Genomic DNA, 21,237 nt, shown 5'->3' with positions numbered 1-21,237 from the left:
TGAAATTCCAGATTAATTGTAAATATTGGTTGTATTTCTGAGCGTTTTAAGCTTTTATTTAACTTGCCCTGTTAGTTAGTATGGGTCAAATCTTGGAGGCTAAAATTGACCCACTTTCCGATTTCCGTTTGAGCTGAAATTTTGCATACATATGTATATCAGATGACAATGCAATATTATGATGATATGGAGCTGATCTAATGATGGAGATAGAAGGTGGCCATAGGAACTCTGTGATAAAACAACGCAAATTAATTGTGGTTGGGGTTGTTAGAATTGTCTCGATGAGTATTAGTTGCATGTAGAAAAAAAAAAGTACAGTCAACAATGAAAATGAAATATTTGCCAAAAACTTATTTTGATCTTGAATAATTCCGTCTTAAGTCACCATCATCATTAATCATTCTAGCCTTCAATCGCTCACTGCTGAGCAGAGGCCTCTCTTCGTGTACGCCACTTATCCCGGTCCCGGGCTAGTCTCATCCAAAATTGCCCTGCGATTTTCCGGTTTAACCCTTTATAAGGCATAAGGCATAAGAAATTATGCAAAATTGAACCCTACTAGTTTGAAATAAAGTGCAAAATCAGGTGGGAAATATATTCCCTCTGCTTTATAAAGGCATAAGTAGAAAATATGAACTCACCTCTATAAGTGGCAGCGATGCCCAAAAGCAGCCCCACACTGATCATCTCATTGCAGCGAACAAGGTATTCATACATGTTCATGAAGGGCATATCTTTGAGGTGCCCGTTCAGCCCTAAGGCCATCAGGAAACCCGCGTGTTCGGTTGACATTTCCTGAGTGCCCTGTAAAAAAGCTGTTATGTATAGATATGTGGGTACTTATAATATTGTATGCATGCCGTTAGTCGGAATAAAGCATCAGCTGTGTTAACGTACTTTCGTTGTTTTAATTATCAAATACTTCATTGGCGACTTCGGAAAACAAGTTTTAAAGCTATTTATCGCAATAATAGCCTGTGAGACGCGTGCGAAATAATAAAATAAAATGTCTATCGGTAAAATTCGCGAGTTCGACATTGAAAATGGCAGTTGGGACTTGTACTGTGAGCGACTTGAAATGTATTTTAAAGCTAATTCCGTGACGAACGATAAGCAGTTATCAACGTTAATTGCGGTGGTTGGTGATCGGTGTTATGAGTTAATGACAAATTTAGCAAGTCCGAAAAAGCCATCGGAGTTATCTTTCACGGAGTTGGTATCGTTGGTGCAAAAACATTTAAAGCCGAAGCCATCCATAATGGCCGAACGGTACCGTTTTCGGCTTAGAAGGCAAGCGGCGGGCGAGTCCATATCGCAGTACATAGCGGAGCTGAAGAAGTTGGCGCGAACTTGCGATTTTAAAGAGACCTTAGCGGACAACCTTCGAGACCAGTTGGTATGCGGCGTAAGTGGGGACGTTATACGGCAACGGCTGTTTGCGGAAGAGGATTTGACGTATGCTAAGGCGGTGACCTTGGCATGTTCATTGGAGGCGGCGGAGCGTGATGCAGCTATTATGACGGGCGGCGGCGGTCGAGCCTCCGGAGAGCCCGCGGGAGCGGTGCATCGCGTGGCTAGCGGGGACGGCGCGGGGCGCGGGGCCGGCCGGCGGCCGCAGGCGCAGCGCCAGCACCGGGAAACAGGTTTTAGTGCGCAGGGAACAGCTGGAAGTATAGGCGGTGCCACGCCTTGTACTGCCTGCGGCGCCACTAATCATTGTTTATCGACGTGCAAATTTAAGGAATATATATGTAGTATGTGCCGGAAGACGGGACATTTGCGGCGAATGTGTCCCAAGAGGTCGTCTTACAATGAAAAAGCGGCTCGAGGGCGCAATGGCGGCCGGCCGCGGGCCTATTTTGTTACCGGAGAGGATAGCGAAGGAGAAACTGAATCGGAGGAAGAGGAGGAAGCGTTGTACAAAGTTTCATTAAGCCAATACAAGCCGGTGAGTTTACCTATGTGTGTAAATGGACAACAATTAATGATGGAGATTGATACCGGGGCGGCTGGTTCATTTATTAGCAAAGAAACTTACGAACTATATTTTAGGAATGAGACTCTAAAAAAACCAAGTAGTGTATTTAGATTTTACGACCGCACTAAAATGAAAACATATGGTGTAATTACAGTGCCAGTAACTTATGGTTCAATTACAAAGAATTTGGACTTATATGTTGTAGAACAGGGTGAAACCAGTTTGTTAGGCAGAGAGTGGCTGGCCGAATTACGGGTAAAAATACCGGTAATGGAGCGTAGCCCGGTTAGCAATGTCAATTCCGTTAGCAGTGTTAATAGCGATTTAAATGTAATTCTCGACAGATATAAGGAAGTTTTCGATGGGGGACTCGGGTGCTACAACGGTGGGACGGCCACGCTGCGCGTGCGCGAGGGTGCTGCGCCGGTGTACCGGCGCGCGCGACCGCTGCCGTTCGCGCTGCGGGGCCGCGTCGACGCCGAGCTGGACGCCAAGCTGCGGAGCGGCGTCATCGAGCCCGTTGACTGCGCCGACTGGGCGACTCCCCTGGTTCCGGTAACTAAGAAGGATGGAGGTTTGAGAGTGTGCGCCGACTTTAAGGTGACGCTTAATCCGGTTCTTAAGGTAGATAGGTATCCGTTGCCGAAAGTTGAGGAATTATTTGCAAACTTATCGGGGGGAGAATTATTTACAAAAATAGACTTGTCGCAGGCGTATAATCAGATTTGTTTGTCGGAGGATTCAAAAATGTTAACAGTTATTAATACTCATCGGGGGCTTTTCAAGTACAATAGGCTTCCGTATGGCTTGTCATCAAGTTCGGGTATATTTTGTAGAATAAGTGAGTCAATAGTGAGGGATATTCCTAATGCTCAGAGTTTTTGTGACGATATATTGATATTTGGAAAAACTCGAGAGGATCATTTATCTACGTTAGAAGCTGTATTGAAGAAATTAAAGGACTTAGGTTTAAAGTTAAAGAAAAGCAAGTGTACATTTCTTGCCGACGAGGTCTGTTATTTAGGATTTGTGGTTAGCAAAGACGGGATAAAACCAGACCCTAACAAGGTCGCGGCTGTAGCAAAAATGCCACCACCATCGTGCGTGACCGAGGTGCGATCGTTCTTGGGTATGGTTAATTTCTATTCTAAGTTCATTCCTAACGCGAGCGATATCTTGGACCCCATACATAGGTTGCTAAAAAAAGGTGCGCGGTGGAATTGGACTACGAATTGCGATGAGGCCTTTAATAAAATCAAATCTTTGTTGATAGGGAAGCGGATACTAGCGCATTATGACCCTAACAACCACGTGACGCTAACGTGTGATGCTAGCCCGCGCGGGGTCGCCGGCGTGCTCAGCCAGCCAGACGGGCAGGGGCGGGAGCGCCCTGTGGCGTATATATCAAGGAAACTCAATACAGCTGAACAAAATTATTCGCAGATACACCGAGAAGCACTCGCGATTGTTTTTTCTACTCAAAAATTTCATCAATATTTATATGGCAAGCGGTTCACTTTAGTAACTGATCATAAACCATTAATAAGTATTTTCGGTCCCCAAACTGGTGTGCCAAGCATGACTTCGAGTCGAATGCAGCGATGGGCATTGCTATTAATGGCTTATGACTTTGACATTCAGTATGTAAACTCAGCGGGAAATTGCGCCGACGCGCTGTCGCGGTTACCAATAGGACAGAATAGGGAAGTTGACCCTCCGGAACAATCTTACTTGCATTTTGCATCTGACGCGCTTTTTCTAGACTGTAATGAAATACGTTTAAAGACGGCAAAAGACCCATTGCTAGGTCGAGTGGTCAATTATATAAAAAATGGTTGGCCAGATAGTGCGGAAATTAGGGAAATACAACCATATTTAAATAGGCATAAAGAGTTGTATTTAGAACTTGACTGTGTCATGTGGGGGCATCGTGTAGTAATTCCGGAAGCGTGCCGCGAGATAGTGCTGCGGGAACTGCATGAGCCTCACATGGGCGTCGTGAAGACCAAAGCCATGGCCAGGAGTTACGTGTGGTGGCCCGGAATGGACGAGGCTATAGAAGCGCGGTGTCGCGCGTGCGACGCGTGCGCGGCGGTGGCTCCCGCGCCGCCGGCGAGCGCACCGGTGCCATGGCATTGGCCGTCGCGAGCTTATGAAAGGGTCCATATCGACTTTCTAGGTCCATTAGATGGTCGTACTTACATGGTCTTGATTGACGCGCGATCAAAATGGATAGAAGTGTCGTGCATGACACGGACGACCGCTGACAGTGTCATAAGTAAATTATTAGAATCTTGGTCAAGGTGGGGGATTCCAAAACAAATAGTATCCGATAATGGCCCGCCGTTTTCTAGTAAGCAATTTAACGAGTTTTTAGAAAGGAATTGTGTGCGTCATATTTATTCGGCTCCTTACCACCCGGCGTCTAATGGAGCGGCGGAGGGAGCTGTAAAATTAATCAAGAATGTAATTAAAAAAGCTAAACACGAAGGGGTTAACATTGACACAGCCATACTCAAATTTTTATTGCACTATCATAATACACCTCATTGTACCACCGGTGAGACGCCTGCTCGGCTGTTGCAGGGCCGCGATTTACGTATTCGATTAGATGCCGTTAAACCGGATAGATGCGCTAAAGTCATCAACGAACAATCTAAAATGGTAGAACGGTTACATAGGCCATCTAGGCATTTAGAAATAGGTGAGCCCGTACAGTACCGAACTTTCGGAACAGGTTCCAAATGGGCGGAAGGTTACGTAGCCAATAGGTTTGGGAAATCTGATTATACGATTGTAACAGGTGACGGATCTACACACCATCGACATATAGACCAAATGAAACGCCGAAACTTAAGAAACTCAAACGTTTGTCCTCCATCCAATACTGAAACCGAACCAGGGTGTGCCGTGCAGAGCGGCCGGCCAACTGGCATTGATGGCGCCGTGCCCAGCGTCGAGGTTATGGCAAACAGCCCTGGCAGTGACGCGAGGTCCGCCTCGGAACAGCCAGCACCATCGCAGGTGCCTGCGGCGCCCGTGGACATTCCGCCTCGCGCGGGTGACGGGGAGCCGAAGGTAGTTGAGGGAGGAGACCCTAAACGAGCGAAACGTGTCGACCCACCGTTACCGGCATTAGAAAAAAGAGTACCCAAAGTAGTAAAACGCTACGGATTTGAAATTGACTACATCTGTTAACGTTAAATGTAATATGTATATTAAAAAAAAAAATAGTAATTTTATCTAGTTATACCTAGCCTTTCACATGGCATACCTGTCTCGTTGTGTTATCCTTTATATATTTCATTAATACCTACAGGTACCTAAATACGTATTGTTAAGTTTTGACTAGTTACAGCTACCTATATAAAACCACACAAGCGTAACCACACAAGTGTATTCACGCAAGCGTAAGGGAGAGAGGAGAGATAATGTCAGCCAAGAATACTTACTTAGATATGTGGGCGATAGTTATCTTTTATTTCTTATGCAAGCTAACATGTTTTATATATTTATATTTATTTATTTTCCCACATAGGTATACAAGATACACTTGTGTCCGTCGTGTACAATACATTATTGTTACATATCAGTTGTATTATTAGTAGTAATACTCGTAATTAAACACTTATACAGACTTATTATCTACTCTTTACGTTACAATATCACAATCATCCCAAACATTTTTATCAGTTAAATAATCTGATATTTTATAGTAGGCTTTCTTAGTTAAATTGGTTTTCACGACTCTTTTAAATTGATGGTATGGTAAATCTGTTATGTGACTAGGTATTTTGTTGTAAAAATGGATCGATTGTCCTACAAATGACTTTCTTACTTTTCCCAATCGCAACCGCCGCACCGCAAGTTTTCCTTTGTTTCTCGTATTATAGTTATGTATGTCACTAATTTTTAGAAATTCCTCATAATGTTTCCTGGCGTACATAATAACTTCATAAATAAAGAGCGATGGTAATGTGATAATGTTTACGTCTCTAAAAAGATCTCTTATCGACGTGCGTGGTTTTAGATTATAAATTGCTCGCACTGCTCTTTTTTGAAGAACAAATATGCTCTCAACATCTGCAGCTCTTCCCCACACTAGGACTCCGTACGACATCAGACTGTGAAAATAGCTATAATAAACCAATTTTGCTGTATCAGCATCTGTTATTTGTCTTATTTTTTTAACGGCATAGGCAGCAGAACATAATTTACTACTCAAGCTAGTTAGGTGCGATCCCCATTGAAGTTTTGAATCGATAGTTAAACCTAAAAAAACTGTGCTTTCCGAAAACTCTAAAACATCCTGTCCGAGAATCAAATTGGGCTTGTGACCTATTTGCTGACGGCAAGTGGAGAACCGGATACATTTAGTCTTTTTCGGGTTCAGAAGCAAGTTGTTTGTGGTAAACCAAGTCAATGTCTTATGCAAAACCGGGTTTATGATAGTCTCGGCAGTATCACTGTTTCTGGGCACTTTAAACAAGAGAGACGTGTCATCAGCGAAAAGAACTGTATCCGTTAAACCTTCAAGCACATACGGTAAGTCATTAATATAGGTCAAAAATAGAAAAGGGCCTAATATGAGTTATATTGTGTAAAGCATTACTATGCAATTCTATATAAATGCCTATTGGCTGGTTAACTGTATAATTGCTTTTAGGTACTAGTCTGCACAACAAATGTATACTTAGCATAAGTTTTATTTTCAATAGTATTAAACTAGCGCCGCTTAGACCATAATTTTGTTATTGTAAGTTTTACTAAAAATAGTATATTACTATGTAATATTAGAATAAGTGTGGGGGTGTTATGTATAGATATGTGGGTACTTATAATATTGTATGCATACCGTTAGTCGGAATAAAGCATCAGCTGTGTTAACGTACTTTCGTTGTTTTAATTATCAAATACTTCAAAAGCAAGTATTTATAGTTCCAGTAGAGCATTGCATGATATGTCTAGGTACCGTTATTCCCGTACTGCCCGTACAAACGCGAATTTTCAGAAGACTTGCAGGTATAAGAGCTTCCTTTTCTATGACAAATGGTCAATAATATGCACAGAAACATAATCGCCTGCTTTAAATGCCGAAAAAAAGTCGCAACACAGAAAATAAAATGGGTTTGTACGAACAGCCCGTGGAATGCTCCCGATGTTAATTTTAACACCAACTGTTTGTCGTTAAATCGATGCGAAATTCTTTATATGCTATATTAACTTAAATTCTTTGTCAATCAAGTAACATTAAGGATCACTTGCACCATTCGCCAACCCGGGGTTAACCGGTTAAACCCGGACTACTTTTTTTACGTTGGGGAAATGTACCAGTAATAGAAGTACCGTCTAAAACCACCAACGAATGCCGACTCCGCCTTGTAGAGGAGCGCCGCAGAATCACTATCAGCATTCGACTACCTGGAGTTACCATGGTTACCAGTACAACTCGACCACGGGTTTGGGAACGGTTTGACCGGTTAACCCCGGGTTAGTGGCATGGTGCAAGCGGCGCCAACTGTTGTATAAGATTAGTAAGTAGCGCTTACCCTTAACTGTTTAGACGACAACGGTTTCACTCACTTGAATTTTTAGTCGCTATTGGCGACATGTTTCGGGCCCGTCGGGGGTCCTTCTTCAGGCTCGAGTGCTCGCGGCGGCTGCACTTCGTGCACTGAGCGAACGAAGTTTACATAAAATATGTCTCGCAAAAGTTTAATTTCGATTAGTGCTTACCCTAGGTTTATTATACACCACCCAACTAGAATCAATGCTAGTTCCAGTCATAGGTACAAGGGCCAGTCCGGCCGCGACGCCATTATGGAAGTTCGGCCACAGCAACGTGTGCGGGCCGGGCTCCGCGCCGGCGATGGTGGCGGCGCGGGGGGGAGGGGCGCGGCCCGACACGCACAGCGCGGGGAGGGTTAGCGGCTCCGTCGGGGCGCAGGGCAGGCTGCGGAGGGTTAACATGCCCCTGAAACGGATAGTTTAGGTAAAGACTCTTCTCTTCTTCCTGGCGTTATCCCGGCATTTTGCCACGGTTCATGGGACCCTGGGGTCCGCTTGACAACTAAAATAATTTAATTTATTAATTTAGGTAAATACTCTCATTTCAGAAAACTTGGTCTGGTCACGGCACGACACAGATAAAAACCAAAGCAACAGTGTAGTTGCTCACTACCGCTCATGTACCAGGCAGTCGTGGCTCACTCCGCGATTTCGTCACGTCACTACAAGTACTTGCGGCCCACATCAATTTTGGTGTCTAGCAGTAGTAGTTGCCGCGCACCGCTACGGAACGGACGCCTGCTCGCGCTTGCGCCACCTTGCGGTCATATATGTCGTAATAGACGCGTTTTGTTAGACACTGAACCTTCTGTACCTAGTATATACTATTATTTATTCTGTGCCAGTGCCGACCGTTATGACTGGTTAACTCAAAGCGTCTTATATACCATACTTACTACTTTAAAAATAATATAAATTCAATATTTAACGTATTTTTTATGTTTTTTTTTTTAATTTATAACAGTCACTACGAGAAAGGCTTATGAAGTATTTTTAACACTATTTACAGTATGTGTGACCAACACCGTTCACCACTTATTAGTTGCGCAAATGAGTAACTTACCTAGCGACAGGCAGCGCCATTAGTCCTTGTGCTGATGGCGAATAGATGCTTCTCCTGTTCTTCGATAAAGTCGTGGTCTGACACCTCTGGACGCTGTGTCAAGTCAATGGTTACAGGAATAGACGACTGTAGGAGGTCGATGCTTACATCATTCTGTGTGTTTATATAATAAATAAGTGACATACCTAGCGACAGGCAGCGCCATAGTCCTTGTGCTGATGGCGAATAGATGCTTCTCCTGTTCTTCGATAAAGTCGTGGTCTGACACCTCTGGACGCTGTGTCAAAGTCAATGGTTACAGGAATAGAGGACTGTAGGAGGTTGAATACTTCCATCATTCTGTGTGTTTTAATAAATAAGTGACTTACCTAGCGACAGGCAGCGCCATAGTCCTTGTGCTGATGGCGAATAGATGCTTCTCCTGTTCTTCGATAAAGTCGTGGTCTGATACCTCTGGACGCTGTGTCAAGTCAATGGTTACAGGAATAGAGGACTGTAGGAGGTTGAATACTTCCGCCATTCTGTGAAAATAGTATTGTAAATAAATAAAAATTGTATCCTCCTATTCAAGAAACTGTGACATGTTGTGACAGGGGGGAGGGGAAGTCACAAAGTTTTGTGACGTCACTTTAACTTATTTAATTCGCTGTACAGTTAATGGAATGTACAGGAATGGGAAAAACTGGGGGAGGCCTTTTCCGCACACGCGGCATGCAAATGAATAAAATAAATTGAAAAACAAGAAAAGTTAAAAATTAATAATTTAATAAATAAGTATAATAACAAAGACAGTGTAAAAATAACAAAAACGCATGAAATAAAGGCTATTACTACTATTACTACTACAGTTAAATAACAAATTTTTGGAACGATAATCATATTTATTCGTTTAATTTTCTTTCCTAATCAGTTTTGGGTTATAAAATTACTAATATTCCTTTTTTCAAAAATATTTTTATAAAATTTTAATAATAGGTACAACCTACTTAATTCGATTTGCCGATTTCGTTGAAAAAATGTGACGTCACACCAGGTGGGAGGGGTTTGCCAAATATGACCAAGTGTGACAATGAGGGGGGAGGTCAAAAAACCTAGAAATTCGTGTGATGTTATAAATGGATGACCCCCTTTTGGTAACGCTCGACTCAATCAATATAGAAATAGAAAATACCTGTGATCCCTAGGATATAGTAGGCTCAGCAGCTTAGTATTAAGATGCTCCATGCCGGTGTTAGTATCACTGTCTTCGTTCTTCGACTGAGGCTCCTCTGAGGGCGCACTGTTTAGGGAGTATGCCGTCTCTTTCTCTAGGACCTCGAGCGCGAGTGCTGTGAAAAAATTGCAAATTTTTTATGGCTCCTCTACACAATAGGCCATCACATTGGCCCACTAAGCTGGGAGAGCTAAAGCTGGGTAGTGGAGTCGGATGGCTTATGGCGCGGCGGGATGGCGATGGTATGGCCGCGATGTCGGTTTTTCGCACATCAAAGGTATTGGGCCAGCGATGGCGCGAAAGTTACAGAGCACACGCTCAGTAGCGCCAGCGCCAGCGCGGGGGGGGAGGTTGTCCAGGTCCCGGGGGGTTACACCTGTGACAATACTTGCCAATACTTACATTCCATGTATTCGTGCTTGTGTTTATGCTCCTTAGCCAAGTCCTCCCTCATGGCGAGCGCGCAGGCCTGCGGCGGCCACGCGGCCGGCGGCGCCGCCTTGCAGCGCGCGCACACGCTCAGTAGCGCCAGCGCCAGCGCGGGGGGGAGGTTGTCCAGGTCGCGGGGGGTTACACCTGTAAAAAAAACAATATTTAGTAGATACTACTTAATTTTGTAGAAATATCAAGCAGAAACGTCTGCGAACGATACTATTAAGCATATGCACATCCACTCGCTTCGATGTCTGGTGGCAATGGCGGTGTTTACGTTATTCTTCGAGTTATAAGATAGTCATTCGGCAAAAAAAAATTAAAATGTTTTAATTCCCCGTCGAATAATAGACGTAGCTCGGAAAGCGGCCAAGTTAAAATGGGACTGGGCTGGTCATGTCTGCCGAATGCCGGACGACTTGTGGGCCAAGTTAACCACAGAGTGGGAGCCCCACGAGTCTAACCGGGGAGCCGGCAGGCCTCGTCGGCGATGGCGGGATAACTTGGACTCCTTCTTGAGAGGCTGGCCAGATATTGCACTAAATAGAGACGAGTGGAGAAAGTGGGGGGAGGCCTTTGCCCAGCAGTGGGACACAGTGGGCTCTGAATATTAATATTAATATAATTCCCCGTCAAAATTGAGCGTTACTACTTACCCCTGTTACTTAAGTCCCCGGCTCCCCTACTACTACAATATGTAGTGAGTGGTGTTGGATACTACGGTCAACCAATTCGAGTATATGAGTAAAACTAAAGTGATATATGTACCTCTTTCGACCATGGCGAGTACTGCTTGATAATGTGTGTTGCCACGGCGCGGGCGAGGAGTGCTGGCCGCCATACTGTCTCGACGCGAAATGGTTTGGACGCCACAATTCCGTCCGTTGCCGACTATTGACAGTATCTAAAACAACAACCAAGTTAAAAAACCGGGCAAGTGCGAGTCGGACTGGCGCACGAAGGATTCCGTACTATAAAGCAAAAAAAAACGGAAAAAAATGCAAAAAGAAAACGGTCACCCATCCAAGTACTGACCACGCCCGACGTTGCTTATAGTTCGTTTTTTTTAGCATTAGAAAGAACTTGCAAGAAGGTAAGCGATCTTGACATGTCTTTTAATTGAAAAACGCTTTTTATAAATCAAAAACGATTACTTATGAAAGCAGAAGAATATAAATGATCGTATTAGATTCATAATTGTTACATATTTGTCGTAATTTATTTTTTAAATGTGTTTTGCAATTAAAAGACACATCAAGATTGTTTACCTAATTTCTAATGCTAAAAAGAACGAACTATAACTTTGGTCAAAAATCACGTTTGCTGTATGGGAGCCCCACTTAAATCTTTATTTTATTCTGTTTTTAGTATTTGTTGTTATAGCGGCAACAGAAATACATCATCTGTGAAAATTTCAACTGTCTAGCTATCACGGTTCGTGAGATACAGCCTGGTGACAGGCAGACGGACGGACGGACGGACGGACAGCGAAGTCTTAGTAATAGGGTCCCGTTTTACCATTTGGGTACGGAACCCTAAAAACTGACATCAGCTGAAATTCTTCCTTTAGAACTTTGCCAATTTTGACTTACACAGGTAAAACACACAGGCAGTGCGGACAATATAGGCGATACCTCTGAATGAGCCTTGTTCACGGCTAAAGGATCATGAAGATATAGAATTGCGACATTTATATATTGATAATGATTCAAACATGATCTTTAACGCGTTCAAATAACCAATAATTCTTTGAGACCCCATTAATACAATACAGTCGACTCTCGTTAATTCGAAACTCAAGGGACTTTAAAAATATTACGAATTATCGAGAGTTTGAAATATCAAATAGTTCGAAATTATTGAGAGAAAAAATATGTAAGTTCGAATTATTGAATAATAATCAATTATGATTTATTAACTGCTAATTTTTTAACAATATCCAAAGGTTAGAGGTACATACATACATGCATATACATAATGTGAATTAATTATTAGTCTTTGAGAAGAAGTCTGTAATATTAGTTTGCTTCAAAGCACATTGCTGAGACTGATCAATAACTTTTTTTTATCAGAAATACCTAGTGCCGGAAATGATTTTACAATAACAAATGCTCGTGCAACGATGAATTTGAACTTTTCTCAAAATGTAGGGTACTTACACTTACCTCTGCAATCTGATAACTTTGAATTGTCGAGTGTTTGACGCCTATGGGTTCGAATTAACGCGTCGTTTTGTTACGTAGCGACGATTTTTTTGTTCGAATTACCAAGTGCTTAAAAATGTATGGAATTATTTCGAAATATAAAGAGATTTTCTAGGGAACTCGTGATAACTTCGAATTATAGAGAGGTTCGAATTATCGCAGGTTGGAATTAACGAGAGTCGACTGTAACAACTATTAGTATGCGGTTTTGTCACATATACGCGGTAGAATTAAATTAAATACGATATGTAAAATCAAATATTACTAACCGACATAATGAGTTACGAACACTACGAACATTTCTTTATGCAATCAAAAAGCTTACCTCAATAAGATCCTTAGACATCTCATTAACATCCGTCAAATACGGATAATATCCGGCATCCACATCCTTCATCATCGAGTTCAAATAGCTGAATATACTCGGCGGCTCACTGTTAAAGTAATTCGGCTGCGACAATTTCGCAACGACACTCTCTGTCATCTGCGAGTCGTCAATATTGTAATCAATACTGAAATCCGTCGGAAAATCCAGCCAATAATGATTAACGTAACCATCCAGACGTAGATCCTTAGCTATTTGATACAAAAATGCCGATAAAGGCTTTAAATCACTAAATAATAACGTGTTTAACTTTATTTCTTCATATATTAAGTGAAATGCGTATAATACTTGAACAGTATAAGGAAAAAGGAGCGCGTTTGTGTTAAACTGCGCTTGCTTTTCCGTTTCTTTCCTTTTTAAACGTCTTTTAGAGTCTCCGGAAGGTAAAGTCATATTCAAAATGGCGGACAGCGAATCGCCAACGGCTTTGTGCAGTTTTGAATTTAGAAGATACTCCCAGTCTTCAGTGGTTCCGTCGCTGGAGGTCCTTTGTTTTTTGGTGGCGACCTCTTGCTCCGGTTCGTCGCAGTGCGACTGGGAGAGATTCTCGACGTCGTAGCCGACGAGAGAGAGTAGTAGGTTGGAGAACATGGACCATTCTTGTTGCGGGGTCAGGTCTTGTGTACCAGGCGCGTTGCGGACGCCGTACCATTTTATAACCACCTGAAATACAATATAAATATTTTACACACGTACCATCGCCCACACTGAGGACCTTATGCCTTTTGTAATAAGGTCCACCGATGTACATTTAGGAGTGTTGCTGTTTTGTACAAGATCGTTGTATTTATTGGCTTTACCAATTTACTTTGTATTTGAAAGTCGGCCTTTCGTATAAATAGGAAGTAAAGACAGTATCACAGTAGACAGTATTTGTAAATCATTAGGAAACTGACATCGATTTTGAAAGATGATGATGATGATTTGTCTGATGTCAAGTGAATTTTCTTACCTGCCGGGCTAGCACATGATTGGCCTACTGCATGGTGATAACATTAGGTAATACATCGCGTTCTTGCCAAATACTAAATTCGCCGCTCCGAGCGAGCGATACAGAGCTATACAGGGTGATTCACGAGACGTGAGCAGGACTAATCCTGCACACTCAGTAGCTGATAATTGATCGATCACCGCCGTCGTATTTAGGTGAAACAACCACACTTTTTCCTATTTTTGAACTTTTTGGCGAGGGGAAATTTAATTCTCTACAATCATGGTCTTGTAGGGTTACAAGACCTAATTAATAAACATAAAACCTCTTTAACCGCAATGACAGCATTATGATTACGAAGAAAATAAACTGTCAAACTTGAGTAAGATACGAGTTTTCAAAAGTAACCAGACCGTGATGACATTCAATTTGACACAGAATATTGGTAGTTTAGTATTGTAATTGTAGGGTGACCATGCATGTCGTAAATAAATTAACAACTTTTTTTTTCAACACGACTAGAAAATTAACGTTAACCTCACTAATACTAATACGAAACATAGTTGCTTATAATTTACGAAATGCGCAGTGTTAGTCCTGCTCACGTCTCCTGAATCACCCTGTATACATACGTGCCCTTGCACGTCTCGCTCACGTATCAGTGTGATAACGCTATAATAGTACGAATTTTCTCAAATGATTTTTTACGCCTAAGACCCTAATCTGTTAAACAAAAACCATTGTTTCTTTTGTGCGAGCGGTCGGCTACCGTGTAGAACGCGTGCCAAAGCAAAAATTTCGTTTAAAAAGCGACTGTATCGGGGTGGTTTTAAGGTTCAAATCTATCTCTCCTATCGCCCACTAAGTGAACGATTGATATTAGCGGCTAATTTTAAATATGATGTGTGTTTCTTACTTGCATAGTAATATCGTTGGGCAGTAAAGCCTGCAATGCGCAGAGGCAGTATTCCAACAGTCTTGAACAGGCGACCACGGGCAGGGAGATACGGTACATCGAGCCGTTGTCAAATACCAGAGTCGCTCGGGCCCCGCACGCGTCCGTTATGCCCTTTAGGCCTGTGGAAACATTTAATAATAATTTAGTTACTTCAGATAATTTAAATTAATTAGTAAATTGCTTTAAGTCGCTGGTGGCCTAGCAGTAAGAGCGTGCGACTTTCAATCCGGAGGTCGCGGGTTCAAACCCCGGCTCGTACCGATGAGTTTTTCGGAACTTATGTACGAAATATAATTTGATATATGCCAGTTGCTTTTCTGTGAAGGAAAACATCGTGAGGAAACCGGACTAATCCCAATAAGGTCTAGTTTCTCCTCTGGGTTGGAAGGTCAGATGGCAGTCGCTTTCGTAAAAACTAGTGCCTACGTCAAATCATGGGATTTGTTGTCAAGCGGACCCCAGGCTCCCATGAGCCGTGGCGGAATGCCGGGATAACGCGAGGGAGAAGGAGGAGGAGTAAATTGCTTTAAGAAGAGTCGAACATTCAAAAGTGAACCTTATCTACACTCACTGAGAGTTTCTTTTTCCACTCTCGCCGCGGACACATGAGGTATATGCGACAACAAATGTAGCGCCGAGTCGTCAAAGGTTACCTTACTTCATGACGGTAGCAGTGTGCTTCGAAGTTCATTCAAAAGTGAACCTTATCTACGCTTACCGAGAGTCTCTTTCTCTACCCTCGACGCGGACACATGAGGTACGGGCGACAACAAATGTAGCGCCGAGTCGTCAAAAGTTTCGTTACTTCGTGAAGGTAGCAGGGTGCTTCGACGTTTATTCAAAAGTGAACCTTATCTACACTTACCGAGAGTCTCTTTCTCTACCCTCGACGCGGACACATGAGGTACGGGCGGCAACAAATGTAGCGCCGAGTCGTCAAAGGTTTCGTTACTTCGTGAAGGTAGCACGGTGCTTTGACGTTTATTCAAAAGTGAACCTTATCTACACTTACCGAGAGTCTCTTTCTCCACTCTCGACGCGGACACATGAGGTACGGGCGACAACAAATGTAGCGCCGAGTCGTCAAAAGTTTCGTTACTTCGTGAAGGTAGCAGGGTGCTTCGACGTTTATTCAAAAGTGAACCTTATCTACACTTACCGAGAGTCTCTTTCTCCACCCTCGACGCGGACACATGAGGTACGGGCGACAACAAATGTAGCGCCGAGTCGTCAAAGGTTTCGTTACACCGTGACGGTAGCAAGCTGCTTCGCCTAGGGAACGGCGATTGGAACGCTGAGCGTTTTGTGTATGGTGAGTCTATTAGGCGGGCTAGGACGCCACCTACATGGACCTAGAAGAAACGAGTAAAACATTTGAAATCATACACTTTTTCTCATTTATCCATCATCTGTTTTTTGTGTGTATGAATTTAAGTAGCCAAGCGAGATTGAAAGTGTCGACATCTCAGTTGTAAACACTTTAAATGCAGAAGGTATTGCATTTTCAATGTTGAAGTTGTATATTAAATAGTTTTAGTTTCAATTTTATGTTTTAGGTATAGTTCTAGTTTTTAATTAGTTTAGTAAATTATAGCATAACCGCCTGGCGTACGCCTGGGTTACAACGGAAGAACAGCGCTGGCTTTGCCAGCAACATGCTGAGTTGTGACCCTTTTATGGCATTTTTCACTAAATGTTATACATTGTATATTTGTCAACATGTTTTTGTCATCTGTGTTTGTTTGTCATAAATAAATGTATTTCTATTCTATTCTATTCAATAGTGAGTAGTAGTATAGTGTTATTCTGTTAAAGAGAACCGTTTTTTAAAACAATGTATCTATTGAACTAACTGCATTCAAACAATAAGAATAAAAAGTCAGAAGTCGGGCACACGAAACGTATCTCACGAAAATGGCGATAAAAATAGTCTGATGTGAAAATCAAATTTTAAATATTATTAAGTCTAAATGTTGCTTACCTTCCCAACAACATGATTGCCACTCTGCAAAATAATATTCCCCGATTCATCTATCAGCGCAATCATGTTTAAATGGTCCAACACAACAGCATCTTTCGCCAAAACCGTCGAAATCGTGCCCACAATCAGATTCGTCTTACACAACTGTCCGTGCGAATGGCTTTTCTGTAGTCTCAATATCTGTAGCTTACTGACACCCGCTACTTTTACCATGAAGCATAAATATTCATGCCCAACTAAATCTGTATGTAAAAACGTATTCATATCTGTTGCGTTTTCTATAGGATCTCTCCGGATAGTCTGGCTGTCCGTCCAAATGTGATCGAGGCAGATATCCGGATATAAAGGCAAAGTCGGTGGTGTTTGGACGTTGTTTGCCATCATGGAGGTTGATGATGCTTGGCCGATAGAGTGGTGAGGCGATAAGCCTTGCTGGTGAAACACATTTGCTAATGGACTCTCCAATCTTGATCTGGACGGGGTACCAAGGCGTTTCGAATGAAACGGACTGCCGGTTAAAGGGTTAGTCGTGTTCCGGCCTATGTTACTATGCATCGGGCTCCCAAAGTCAACCGATTGGCTGAAAACTGTTGTAGTTAAATTTAAATTCGGGCACATTGACAAGCACTCATCTCGAGTTGTTTTCCGGATTTTCCAGAGAGAATGCGTCGCTAGCTTACAGTCGTATAGTAAGATTATACTTGGATCTGAGCTCACGAATATTATCTGCAAGTCTCCATCGTTATAATATTGTAGGCCGTGAGAAGGTGATTTCATTAATATAGGGCACACTTCATCTAAAGGATGGCTCAGAGAAAAGCAAGTAGGTAAAGGCACATCGTGATCGTAACCCGAAATCGATTCTTGTCTTAACTTCGCGCTCATATTCCCAAAAGTTTTCGATTTGGAAAACGTACTATTATAAGACTCGTTTAATTTTGAGAAAGACGTTGGCAGCATTGAGTTCTGCATTAACTGCGTCGCTTCTTTCTCGAAAAGCACTCCATATTTCATCGGCCATACTTTTTTCACTTGAAACGGAATACTAGTCATATATTCTCTGCCATCCGTGGCATATACTCTTAAACACTTATTGTCTATGAGTAAAATTGAAGGCATGACGGTTGTAGTGAGATGCGCTGTGGAGTCTTCGATCTTGATATTTTTTTTAACATCTCCGATCTGCGAGTTCAGAGCGTCTAGGAGCATCGTATTGTTTATAGCGACGTGGAAGTCAGCGAAGGTGGCGTGCTGGATCGGATTGTCTATGGTGTAACAGGCGATGGTTTCTCTGTGCTCTGCGGAGGAGAGTTTCGTGGCCGGTGTAGAAATTAGACCTGAAAGAATGATTGGGTTTAATATTAGTATCCTCAACTTGTACTATGCGAGGGTTTCTGTTATATTATATCTCCTTTGTCCCAAGTTCTTTATACTTTTGACCGCCAAAGACTCGCATGGCTACAGCCCATTGCTAACCTTCGTACATTCCGATAACCCTCATGATGACGCGCCGCAAACGATAGGCGTGACGTTCAAAGGACTTTCGCATACATTTTGTGAGACATACCTTAAATAATTTTACGGTTTAAGGAGACCTAGGCTCTCCGCAACATATTGCGCTAAACTAAAAACAAGTGAGTCTAAACCAGGGGTCGGCAACCAGCGGGCAGCAGGGGACCTCTTACTTGCGGCCGCGAGCCTCCCTGGCTATTTTGTATGAAAGAATGACAAACAACAATGTCTGATAAATTCATAAATATTAACAAAGTGTGGCCCGCATCCACTTCGTTAACTGCTATGTGGCCCTTGGCTGCTAAAAGGTTGCCGACCGCTGGTCTAAACCGTAAAATTATTGATAATTCTATTAACAAAAGCGCGGATACTTCCGACATTGGAATAAAGCATTTTGACTACAGAAGTTGCAAAAAGTTTCCACAAAGTTATAAACATATGTACTTGGAACTTCCAGGATAATTTCACAGATAGCAACGGAAATTTTCAATTCTCATACAAAAATGTTACCAGTTCCCGAAATTTATCTACATGAAAATTTCACAATTTCAGAAGCTTTCCGACGGCATACTAGTAATTGTAAGGTGACAACGTTAAAATTTACCTTTGGACCACACTGCCGTACACCCCTTAACATACAACTCCTCCTCGTAACAACAATCAGTCTTCGGATTAAACTTCTTCTTCCTCGGAGCACCCTGACCATTATCCAGCTTAAACCGCCTTGAGATATTGCTTGAGCTATTCGCACTGCTAGCTCTAGATGGGCCCGGGGCTGATTCCGTATCCATCCGTTTCACTCCCGACATTTCTGACTTGATGGATATGTTGAAGTCTTGTTTGAGACGGCTTGTTGGTTGGAATGAGTCAGACATACCCTCTTCTTTGATGTCTTTGGGGCTCTGTGGGTCTTCTTCGAAATCTGAAAGTGTATGATGTTCAATATAAAAGAGAGGCTACATTCAATTCTATTAAATTGACTGCATCTCCATCTCTACCGATTGAGAGCGCAAGTACATGACATGTTACAACCATTTTAAAATGTTCAAGTCTTATGGTAGTTTTGTATAGTTTGGCCAGGGTTATCTCATTTCAAACATACACAGAGAGAATCATACAGTCTTTGTCTTATGCTAGTATGTACTAGCAAAAAGAAAGAGATGAGTATAGTTTTTCAGGCAGGAAAAATGGAGTAAGATCGTAATGGATTGGTACCCAAGAGGTTGCACACGGAGTCAGAGGAGACCTCGAACAAGATGGGAGGATGAACTCAAACTCGCAGCGGGCCTGAACTGGAGAAGAGTGGCCCACGACAGACCCCAATGGAATGGAAGGAGGCCTTTGGCAAGCGGCACACTGGGCTTAGAGACATACTCTAACTTGGAACAAAAGGGCTTAAAAGATAGATGGTTTTTTTATTCTTAATTACTGACAAAATCTGCATAATAAAATACAACAACGGTAGAAAATTACTCACCATCCTTAGCATTATAATATACCTCCCGGACACACCACCACTCCTGCTCCTCCTTGGTTTCAAGCAAGCTTTCATCTTTTATGGCAAAGTTGGTCAACTTGTACAGCAACGAGTTCTCCGAAGTCGATGAGTTGGCCTTGCCATAGATTTGTTCCGGATGCTTTGCTAGCACGGTCCGACCATGCGGCACAAACTCCTAAGTACACAGATATATAGTTCGTTTTTTTAGCATTAGAAAGAACTTGAATGAAGGCAAGCAATCTTGACATGTCTTTGAAATGAAAAACGTTTTTTAAAAATCAGTAACTATTACTTATGAAAGCAGAAGAATATAAATGATCGTATTAGATTCATAATTGTTACATATTTGCCCTAATTTATTTTTAATATGTGTTTTTTAATTAAAAGACACATCAAGATTGTTTATCTTATTTCTAATGCTAAAAAAACGAACTTAGTGTTTCAAAACAGGCAAGTCTACAAAGAATGAGCCGCCTTGCGAGGATATTCACGAGGCAGCTTTGGCCGTGGTGACCGCCGTGCTAACGCACATAAAACTACGATACTTCGGGCGAAGACAGAGCGCTTTGCGCAGAAATATCCTTGTAAGACAGTCTGTTCTTTGTGAACCTTAAATTATGAACATTTCAATATTATTCTCCTGTAATACTTTACAATAATAAAGGAACTGAAGCATTTTCTATAGGACTATTATTAAAATCGTTATTCTAGCTTGAATGAGGAGTAAAATCAGAAATAAAACTGTAAGTATAGGAATGTTTTGTTTTACTAAAACAAAATATAACCTACCAACGGTTCAGATGCCGCGATCATTGTATTGTCATCCAGATTTGAAGCGATTACTTAAACTACACGGGACTGTAAGCATAAATCACACTTATTATTAATAACAACACGACTAAATAAGAATTACTTTTTACTCCGAAACCCGTAACAAACCAACGAACTCGGTTTTGACAAATTTGATTTGACGCAGACTTTTTTTTTACATTTATGGCCTGAATGCGAGTCTTTTAAGCCATTTTTTGATCATTTATGGCCTGGATGCGAGTTTTTTAAGCCATCTTTTAAAGCCCGCTCCACACTCGTGCGCGAATCGCGGCGCAAAGCCGTGCACACTAGCGCCACTGCTAAATAATCGTGATTATAAAAATTTAACGACAGGTATTTAAAATAGGGGGCCGCTACGTACTGTATTGTGTATTTAAGTACCTTTTGATTACATCAGACTAGTTTTTATGTTGCTGGATTCGTCGGTCTATGAACTCGAAACAAAAACGGCCGTTTTAACTTTGGACGCATAGATTGACGAATCCAGCAATATAAAAACTAGTTTAATGTATTCAAAAGGTACTTAAATACACAATACAGTGCGTAGCGGCCCCCTTTTTTAAATAACTGTCGTTAAATTTAAATAATAACGATTATTTAGCAGTGGCGCTAGTGTGCACGTTGATGGGCTCTTAAGATATTTAATTTGCTTCCAACTTGATCTGATTTTAATTTTTTAC

General features: G+C 42.0%; 2 protein-coding genes across 2 annotated transcripts in view; one reads left to right on the top strand and one right to left on the bottom strand.

Moving 5' to 3' along the window:
* The window catches only part of LOC134671507 (anaphase-promoting complex subunit 1), a 36,527-nt gene extending 15,849 nt beyond the window's left edge, over positions 1-20,678 (bottom strand). The window contains exons 1-13 of the mRNA XM_063529373.1: positions 20,516-20,678; positions 19,706-19,901; positions 18,833-19,150; positions 16,717-18,053; positions 15,895-16,087; positions 14,694-14,854; positions 12,787-13,509; positions 11,026-11,161; positions 10,228-10,401; positions 9,784-9,940; positions 8,981-9,133; positions 7,718-7,955; positions 645-807 (exon numbers count right to left, since the gene is read on the bottom strand). Of these exons, the coding sequence (XP_063385443.1) occupies positions 645-807; positions 7,718-7,955; positions 8,981-9,133; positions 9,784-9,940; positions 10,228-10,401; positions 11,026-11,161; positions 12,787-13,509; positions 14,694-14,854; positions 15,895-16,087; positions 16,717-18,053; positions 18,833-19,150; positions 19,706-19,901; positions 20,516-20,539 (3,973 nt within the window). The 5' untranslated portion in view covers positions 20,540-20,678. The remainder of the gene's footprint in view (positions 1-644; positions 808-7,717; positions 7,956-8,980; positions 9,134-9,783; positions 9,941-10,227; positions 10,402-11,025; positions 11,162-12,786; positions 13,510-14,693; positions 14,855-15,894; positions 16,088-16,716; positions 18,054-18,832; positions 19,151-19,705; positions 19,902-20,515) is intronic.
* LOC134671475 (uncharacterized protein K02A2.6-like) lies at positions 1,633-5,411 on the top strand. The gene is made up of 2 exons (XM_063529341.1): positions 1,633-1,951; positions 2,326-5,411. The coding sequence occupies exon 2, from the start codon at positions 2,729-2,731 to the stop codon at positions 5,177-5,179; it is 2,451 nt and encodes an 816-aa protein (XP_063385411.1). The 5' UTR covers positions 1,633-1,951; positions 2,326-2,728; the 3' UTR covers positions 5,180-5,411.
* Positions 20,679-21,237: the final 559 nt, after the last annotated feature.

The sequence above is a fragment of the Cydia fagiglandana genome, chromosome 15, assembly GCF_963556715.1.
Source record: "Cydia fagiglandana chromosome 15, ilCydFagi1.1, whole genome shotgun sequence".
Lineage (NCBI taxonomy): Eukaryota > Metazoa > Arthropoda > Insecta > Lepidoptera > Tortricidae > Cydia > Cydia fagiglandana.
This window is presented reverse-complemented; position numbering and strand designations above follow the sequence as displayed.